The 9,534-nt window shown below is 45.1% G+C and overlaps 1 protein-coding gene across 1 annotated transcript; it reads left to right on the forward strand.

Moving 5' to 3' along the window:
* Positions 1-184: 184 nt before the first annotated feature.
* foxo3a (forkhead box O3A) lies at positions 185-7,700 on the forward strand (the record flags this gene model as incomplete). Its single annotated transcript, XM_079215323.1, has 2 exons — positions 185-745; positions 6,396-7,700. 2 exons carry the CDS (start codon positions 185-187, stop codon positions 7,698-7,700), a joined length of 1,866 nt encoding a protein of 621 aa, XP_079071449.1.
* Positions 7,701-9,534: the final 1,834 nt, after the last annotated feature.

A 9,534-nucleotide genomic window follows, 5' to 3' on the forward strand; every position in this document is an offset into this window, starting at 1 on the left:
CGGATAGACGCCTTGCGGGAGGGACAGAGAGACGGACACGTGCTGGGGACCAGGCTGCGGGCTGGACGCTTGCGTACCGCGCATAGTAAATAAAGTGTCTCTCAAGCCTGCACACAACATTGATGGAATGCGACCCGAATGATTTTATAACCCTTTGTGCAGCAACCGAGATATTGCGACTAACATGGCTGAGGCGCCGCGCTACGGCGACGAGTCCTCCTTGAACGTGGAGATAGACCCGGATTTCGAGCCCCAGAAGCGGCCGCGGTCCTGCACTTGGCCCCTGCCGCGTCCGGAGTCCGCCGCGGACAAGCCCGGAACAAATGACACTGACGTAATCCCCGAAGAAGAGGACGATGAGCACGAGGGTGGCGGCGCAGAGAGCGGCGACGCTCAGATAGCCGGCGGCAGTGGTGCTAAGTCTCGCGTGTCGAGCAGCGGCAGCTCCGTCTCCCAGCCCGTGGCGGTCCAGCGCAGCCCCTGCAAGGAGGAGGCCTCCGATGGTTCGCCTTCCTCGGCGCAGACCCCCGCCGCGGCTCTGGGCGGCTCTGCCTCCCAGCAGCTGAGGAAGTCCTCTGCCCGCAGGAACGCCTGGGGCAACTACTCCTATGCAGACCTCATTACGCAAGCCATCGAGAGCTCCCCCGAGAACAGACTGACCTTGTCCCAAATCTATGACTGGATGGTGAGGTCTGTGCCATATTTCAAGGACAAAGGCGACAGCAATAGCTCTGCTGGCTGGAAGGTGAGCGGTGACATGTTGGCGCTGACATCATAACAAAGACCACTCTGTGGTCATGTAAAGACACACAGCCATGGTTATTGTAGAGAGGGAGGAGGTGGGTGTAAACACAGGTGTATGTGCAGGCACCAAGGATGCTTTTAGGTTTTATTGTAAGGCCTATACATAAGCAGCAGGAAAATATGGAATGTGGGACTGCCTGACAAGCACATGGTGAATAACGACCCATATGTCTGTCAAAATGTAAGGCTTCAGTTGTAATGTGTGTGCATTAAACGACACACGGCATTTAGTTCTGCACCTAAAACCAAATCAGAGCGCACGCCAACGAGGTAGTGCATATGAAAGTCAAGACTCAGAACAGGCAATGCAAAGTTGATTTCACTTTCAGACACACTGCAGCACGGGGTCTTACAAGCTCCAGCGGGGCCCAGCTTCTGTTTGATTTTAAGGATTAGTTCGGCCTGGAAAACCAATTCATCTGTCATGGAATCAAGTCTGGTGAAAGCTTTGAGCTTTGCAGGATTTTAGATGGGTTAGGGGGGTTGCAAAACTCTGGAAATAGGTCTGTAATCCTGCACAACTGTGAGATGTGGGATGCAGGCAGATTCATTTTTTTTTCTGTGACTTTCTTAATGGATAAATCACAGCAACGGTCAAGATTGTAAAGCTCAACATGGTGATGGGACATGTTGCTGGGGCATAATACAATAGCAGTGCATTGATGCTAATAACTGATTAATCTGCAAAGAATCAACTGGTTAGTTAATACGCAAGATTAGTGGCAGGCGGTTTTCATTCATGTTTTGGATGCTTGTTACATTCGACTCTGGTAATCAGCATATTATTCATTTGGCGGATACACTCATGTATCGCAGGAAGCGTTTGAGTGAATATGTAACTTCCGGGGCAAAATATTATGTGTCCATCTTTATAAATAAAATAAATAACGGTCTAATGCTGTGTTCACACCAAAAGAGCTGCAAATTTTCGCAACGCTTTTTCGCTTGAGTTTACTCGCTCGACTTTATGTGGTTAATTTCGCTTTTTCATAGCCATTTGCTGCGGAAAGGGGGTGGGGCTTATCTCTGTGTCTGTGAAAACATTTACTATTTCCGCCATTCACCATTAAAACCGCTAGTTCTGCTTTATACTTGTTGAGGAAGTCCCACACACGCCGGAACGTCAAACGCCTCCGTGTCTGGGTTCATAATATTATCCGTAGTCGCACACAGCTCCAACTCCTCCAGGACGAGCATCTGAATGAAGCCGCTTCCAGCACTACTTCAGCGGACCAGCAGCAGTTTGATTCGGTGACGACGGACGGAGCTTCTCAACGCCAATTGGCTTTCGCAACTCCGCGTCGGGCGAATTATTTGCTGGAGTTGAAATATTTCAACGCCAGCGGAAAACCGGATTTGCGAATATTCGCAACGCCTCTATCGCGCCGCCCTATCTATCGTGTCTGTGCATTGACTTAACATGTAATCTACTCGCACGAATATTTCGCAACTCTTTTGGTGTGAACACGGCATAAGTGTTGGAGTAACTGTTTGCTTTTTTAACCATAATTCGTTCTTTATTTAAACTCTAATGCACACCGTTTTACGAAAACAAAGCAGTATGGGACATGAAAAGTGAGAAATCTTCAAAGTTTATCAGCAACCAAAAAACGTCATTGGAACCGAGAGACAGTTGGTGGTCTTTAAATTAGTAGAAATCTGCGTTATTTTGTGCAGAAACAAAATCGTAAAACCTTTTTCTTGTCTTTTTCTTAAAAAAAGCTGTTTCTGTTCTATTCTTGTTTTGCCACTAGATGCGTTCAGGGGCAGATATTGTTCTTGCAGAGGAAAGGGTTAATGTTATGGTTTCAGAAGAAGTGCTGACATCAGCATTTCCTGGGAGATGCTTTTTAGCTGTGACATTCAGCAATCAGCCTAAAAGGGTGTTCATCTGCATGAGGGGCTGTGTGCAGAAACGGAATGTCCTCAGCGGGTTGAGGGTTGGGACCGAGAGGTCGTAAATCCAGACCGGTCACACTTCTCCACGCCAGCTTCAATGACTACCTTTGTGTGCAGCTCCAACACGAGGTTAAATCTCCTCGCTGTTGTGAATCCAAACAAAAATATACAGACGAGCAGCCAGAGGCTCGACCCCCACTACACCGCTGTGTGCCACACTGTCTTCTTTTTCACGTGGCCCCGGCCACAAGAATCAATCAGCTGACTATAAATTATGTAGGTCAATGTGTAGCAGTGTGAGAGAAGCTCAGTGTTTCTCTTTGGATCTGGCTCCAGCTAAACTGGCATTGCTCCAGTCCCCGCTCAGAACGAGGCTCTGCTCAAAGGGTGCTGCAGAGCTGCTGTGACTGCATGGGGGAGGGGCAGGCAGAAGTTGCTCTTTGTGATTTATCTTTTTGAAATGCTGCACGGCTCTTACTGTATCTACCTACCTGTGCCGCGTTCAGAAAATGCAGCACGTCGCCGGAGCTTTGAAGATGCAGTAACATCCACTGGATCTTTCTCTCCAGAACCTGGTAGCTTTGATCGTTTTACTCTTCAGCATGTAGCAGGACTGTTGTGTTGTGTGCAGTCCACAGCAAACATGAACTACCTGTATACAGGCGATGGACAAAATAAAAGCATCGCCTGTCTAGCATGACGTATTCAAATTCAACATTCCTGTAATATAAGGAATGCCTTTTGTACAGGTTATAACATTTTGCATCACAGAGTCTATTGAATTCTAAAGACATTTTTGAGGTCGTGGGCCATGTTTTATTCTGTTCTGTGTTCTATTGCAAATGTAGCTGCTCTTTTATCCACCGGCTGTAATATATAATACTATCTAATACAGCAACAGTACAATTTACGGCCTTATAAAAGACCACAGAGTTGAATGAAAACCCTCATGCTCAACCAAAATCAAAGTGTCACAAAGGTTTATTTGTTTATTGCAGGGCTGTTTTATTGGATTGCATTCGACTGAACAGGACAGGTGGTGCTTTTATTGTGTCACCTGTGTTGCTAATGACTTATTTTTAAAAGATAAACTCTGTCAATTTGAGCCTTTACAGACTGAAGCTGTTCAGGCTCAGTTGACGCATGTGATATTAGGCATCATTTGAGGCCGTTCTTAAGGTAAACATCAATGAACAAACATATATTTTGATTAGATAGAACTTGTCGCTATTCAAATCCTGAGAGTATCGATTATTTTCACTATCAATAAATCATCACACTACTATGGTTTTAGTGAAACAATTGATTGTTTAGTCTACCAAATGTTGGAAAATAGTGAAAATTGACGATCCCAGTTGTAAAAGGTGACCAACAGTTAAAAACCTAAAAATATGAAGCGAGAAAAGTGGCAACATTTCCTAGAAACTAAAGTGTGTTAAAGGAATAGTTTGACATTTTGGCGGGAAAACTACCAATTGCCGGTTTGTTTAGCCTAGCTAGCTCGAAAAACTGGAAATGGGGGAACAACTAGCTTTGCTTGGTTCACAATGTGGCAATTTTACACTTTTTCATTTTGTACAGATTGAAGACACAAACTACCAAATGTTTAGTGAGCTTTGAAAGTGCTGGACAGAGCAAAGATGGCTGTTTCTAGTCTTTGTGCAAAGCTAACCGGCTGCTGGCTGCAGCTTCATATTTACATTTATTATTTGGTGGAGTGATGTGGATCTACTCGACTAACTCTCGACAAAGTATTTCCCAAAATGTTGAACAATGTCTTTTAAGATATGCCTTCAGTAGGAACACATGGTGGCTGAGTGCCACTGTGTGGGGAAGTACCAAAGAATCGACCAGCGTGCCGCTTTTAGTTTGAGTCTTTTCGTGGGTTTTGTTAACGGGAAGAAAATTACAGAAACGCACTGCCTTGCATTATTTTTTTTAGGTCAGTGCTTTAAGCTAATTGGGAGATCTTTGGTTAATTCTGAGTGGTCAGCTAACTTGTGGTGGGTGGAAACAAGACAGAAAAGAGCAATGTGGTACCTGAAGTTTTATTTCTGTGTCACATGTGCTTTGTTGTTGTAAGTGATGAAAGTGTTTGCCAGTTGACCTAATCCTTTAATTGGCTTGAGAGCAAGCTTGGCTGGAAGTTTGATGTCAGTGGGTCATTGACTCATTGCATTTAGGGGCCAACTGCGGCCAAAGCTCCTCTGCAATCTCTGTGGTCACAAAGCTGGAGAGGAACTTCCCTCACAGCTGCTACGCAGTTGTGTAGCTGTAGTTTGCATGCGTTGAGCTTCTTTAGTGTTTGATTAGTTTAATCTTCCGAGAGATGGTTTTAAATAGGACCCCGGTTTAGTCAAGTTAATTCAAGCTTAAGAGAATTATGCTGGACCCTCTGTCAGTGAAGTTAGCCTTTGGACTGCAGATATTTCTTCTTCTGCATCAGCAGGCTCCAGCTGTTTAATTTTGTACATGGTCGGGAACATCTCCGGGGAAATCCTGTAGACCTTTTAGAGCCAGAAATGGGTCAGAGTGTGAGGTGCAAAGAAGATGTGTTTCTTAGAAGTCACTGCAGTATTGTTCACAGTACTTGGTTGTAATGGTTGGGATCAAAAACCTTTTTTTTTATGGGTTTCAAAGTTTTAATTTTCTCTCTCCAGGGCAGAGGTTGCCAACATTTTTAGTAGTGTCTGTTGTGAGCAATTCAACCAAAGAGGGATTTTCCTTTCGCTGACTGTTTCATTTGAAAGATTTTAAGAGGCCTAAATAGTTAGTAGTAATAGTTAGTACCCCAAATCATATCTTACCATTTTTCATCACAAACTTCATACTACACACTGACAGGCCCACAGAAAGACCAGATATATCTTGAAAGATTATTTATTGTGTTACCTGCACCTTTTTGGTAGTTTTCTTTATCCTGTCTATATTATTAATATAATTGTACTCCAAGTTATTTGTTGAATTCTGGGAGCATGTTGACATTGCCATAAAAATGTTAGTTATTTGGTAGCGAAAACAAAGGTGAATATGTCAAATGACTATCTAAACACTACATGGTCCATTCAGTAGCTGTTCTGGATCTTTCATGGGTGTTGCACAATCTTCTTCAGCAGACGCTCAGTTTTTATGGAGTTGTAGATGTTACATTTTCTGAACTTCTTGTTCATGTGGGCTTAAAGCGGGGATTGAAAGTTAATTTTAATTTAAAATGTATTCAAAGTCGAACATCCACAATGCCATGACCACTGTGCAAAATCCATCGGCTGAGGAAGCTTGTGTGGTTGGATTGGAAGCTCCACAGCGGACACTAAATGGACCTTGTGATCCGATTGTTTTTTTCCAAGGTCATGAAATTAACTTTTCTTCTAAGCATCCATCACGGTTCACGGACAAACTTTGACTTACTGTACTTGCCGTAGTTGTGAAAAGTTTTCCGGTAAAAATAGGGATTGATGGTTCAGGTTCACTCTCTCTCCGTTTTACCTCCAAATAAAATGTATAAAACGTGGCGAAACTTGTTTACAAAACTCTGATCCCGCAGCTGCCCCCTTGGATTTGTATTGTCGGGATGTATAATTTCATATCAGAATCCACTTTAGTGACCAAGTATGTTGAGGCACATTTCCGTTAGCTCTCACTAGCTCCACATGGACGTTTATTTAATTGTTTTTTATTTCTTTTTATTGCAGAATTCCATCCGACATAATCTGTCCCTCCATAGTCGTTTTGTGAAAGTCCAGAATGAAGGAACGGGGAAAAGCTCCTGGTGGATGGTCAACCCAGAAGGTGGAAAAGGAGGCAAAGCTCCCCGCCGACGGGCCGTATCTATGGATAACAGCAAGTACATCAAAGGAGCCCGAGGCCGTGCCACCAAGAAGAAAGCCTCTCTGATGGCAGCTCAAGAAGGCAGCTCGGAGAGCTCCTCCAGCCTCTCCAAATGGACAGGAAGTCCCACCTCCCGTAGCAGCGACGAGCTGGACGCCTGGACAGACTTCCGCTCCCGGACCAATTCCAACGCCAGCACCCTCAGCGGCCGCCTGTCCCCGATCCTGGCCAACCTGGAGCTAGACGAGGTGCCGGATGACGACTCTCCCCTCTCCCCGATGCTGTACTCCAGCCCCAGCAGCATGTCCCCGTCCACGGGGCCCACGGTGCTCTCTGACCTGGCGGGCACCATGAACCTCAACGACGGTCTCTCTGACAACCTGATGGACGACCTTTTAGACAATATCAGCCTGACGGCATCCCAGCAGCCTCCTCCTGGAGAGGAAGAAACCGTTGACGACGGTCAGGGGAGCTCAGTGTTTACCTTCAGCTGCTCGGGGAGCAGTCTGGGTAGCCCCGCCGGCAGCTACGGGCCCAACCCTCTTTTCAGCCCGCCGTCCATCACGAGCCTGCGGCAGTCGCCCATGCAGACCATCCAGGAAAACAAGCAGACCACCTTCTCCTGCATCTCGCACTTCAGCGACCACCAGACCCTGCAGGACCTGCTCAACCTTGACTCCCACAGCCCCGGCAACGTCATGCTAACCCAGTCCGACCCGCTGATGTCGCAGGCCAGCACCGCCATCGCCCTGCAGAACTCCCGCCGAAACGCCATGCTGCTCCGCAAAGACCACACATCGGTGAACCCCGCCAGCGAGGCCCAAAGCTCTTCAGTGCCTGGTTGGCAAGCTGGCTTGTCAACCCCTGACAAAGACGCCGGCCCCGCCGACGTCAAGCCGCCACACCTGAAGTCTCCCAGCAAGAACGCCTCTATGCAGCTCGGCTCTGGTTTGTCCGGCCAGGACCGCTTCCCCGCCGATCTGGACCTCGATGTGTTCGACAGTCTTGAGAGCGACATGGACTCCATCATCCGCAATGAACTGATGGACGCGGACTGCCTGGACCTCAGCTTCGATTCTCGCCTCACCTCCGCCCAGAATGCCAACAGGAATCCAGGAAGCTTCTCCAGTTCTAAACAGACCTCCCCTCACAGCTGGGTGCCAAGCTGAGGAGCTCAGTCAGAGCTGAGCATGGGGTTAAAACTAAAAAGTCGGGTGGGGAAATGTAAATTGGATTAATTGTCCTCCGTCGTACAACTAGAGGGAAGAAAGTATGTAACGGTGTATTCATGTAGTCTTTCTTCCCCCATTATTTTTAACGTGAGGCATTCAGTTTGGTACTGTATTTTAAGTGTCCGAGACACACAACGGTGTCTTCACAGAAGAGGAGAAAAAAAAAATCTTTTAAAAAGATCAATGCCTGGGCGCTGTGAACAACAGTATTGACTGGAAGTACAGGACATTTTGTTAAAAACTATATGAAAAGCATCAACTCGTGTTAGTCTCAGGGAATCACTCATGCAGTGTCACAAAGTGATACATAAAACTGAAGCTGAATTATGTTTTCACCCTGCTTTCACACCCTTTCATACCTGAACCTGAAACGTTTTTGCCAAACCAGCTGTCAGCCTGTTGTGATTGACAGCCTGTTTACAGAAAAAGCTGTAGAGAATGTTACACTATTACGTTCCAGTGGAGGATACTTGACTAGCTTTTTTCAATTTTTTTTTTCAACGGCTAAATGTTAAATCCCCGCCCCCCCCCTCCCCCCCATTGATGCACAGAGTCACCAAATATCAATCTGTAGAGGTTAATATGTTTTCAGGATGTGAACTGATCTACATTGTGTGGATTTTGTATGTAATGTTTTATTTTTACTTGGAGAATTTTACCCCCCGTGATTTTAGTGACATAACTGTGAATTCTGTTCCTTCTGAAGAGGTGCATTACTGAAGTCTTGATAATATGGTGTTTCTGCTGCAGATCCCTTTTCACCATCTCCCCCCTCCTCCTCCTCCTCCTCCTCCTCCTCCTCCTCCTCCTCCTCCTCCTCCTCTTACTGCAATGTTGGACGTACCGCTCTGTAAACAGAGTTTAGGACCGAGTTAAGGACCGTGTTTAGTAGCTCTAGTTGACACATTTACATTAGTGAACACGTACGACTATTTGGATTTAAAATAGCCACCCTGAGAGACTTGACGGCATCCGACTTCGATATTTTGGTGTTTGTTAATTTGAAGGAGTTCTTGGTGCTATGAAAGAGAACATAGCAGGGAGTGGCTGCAGATGGAGCAGCATCAGTAGCCTCCCCGTTGTTATCAGCACTATAGCAGGTGCTGGGTCAAATAGTGTTTCCAACCCTGTGAGAGGAGGTTGTGTAGTATCTTACAGACATTTTTCCATTTGAGAAAGAAACAACCACATTATTTATATATTGCCAAACTACTTCTGCATTTAATTAAGTGGAATTAAGAGGGCATAAAGTGTATAGTTATTAGGAAGCAGTGCTATAAGGGCAACAACAATAATTAACATCGGCACAGTTTTGTAGGAATGGCAGGATGAACTGTTTTTTTTTTTTTTCATCTATATCTGCTGGAAAGTGTCAATTTTCATTGAATTTGTCTTTTTAAATGATTTATTTATTTTCTTTGCCACATGTACATATTTTGTGCTTTTTTTTTTTTTTCTTCTTCCAAATGAGGTGTGGTAGAGCTCTGTAACGGCACCACTTTTTTTAGTTATTAAACATTTTGACCACCACAGATGGCAATTTGTGCCTGAAGTGGTGTCCTTCTTTTTTGAGTTGTTGAGAAAATCTAAATGTCACGGAAATATTGAATCCCACTCGCTTATTTTTGTGTGCTTCCAAATATAATTTTTCTAGCTTCACATGAAGGATTTTATACCAACTTGAAGCTCATTTTTTCTCTTTTTTTTTGTTTTGTTTTTACATTAACTTTGAGTAACTCTCACTGCCAATATTCAAATTCCTTTTATTCCT

This window comes from Taurulus bubalis (assembly GCF_910589615.1).
Source record: "Taurulus bubalis genome assembly, chromosome: 1".
Taxonomy (NCBI): Eukaryota; Metazoa; Chordata; class Actinopteri; order Perciformes; family Cottidae; genus Taurulus; species Taurulus bubalis.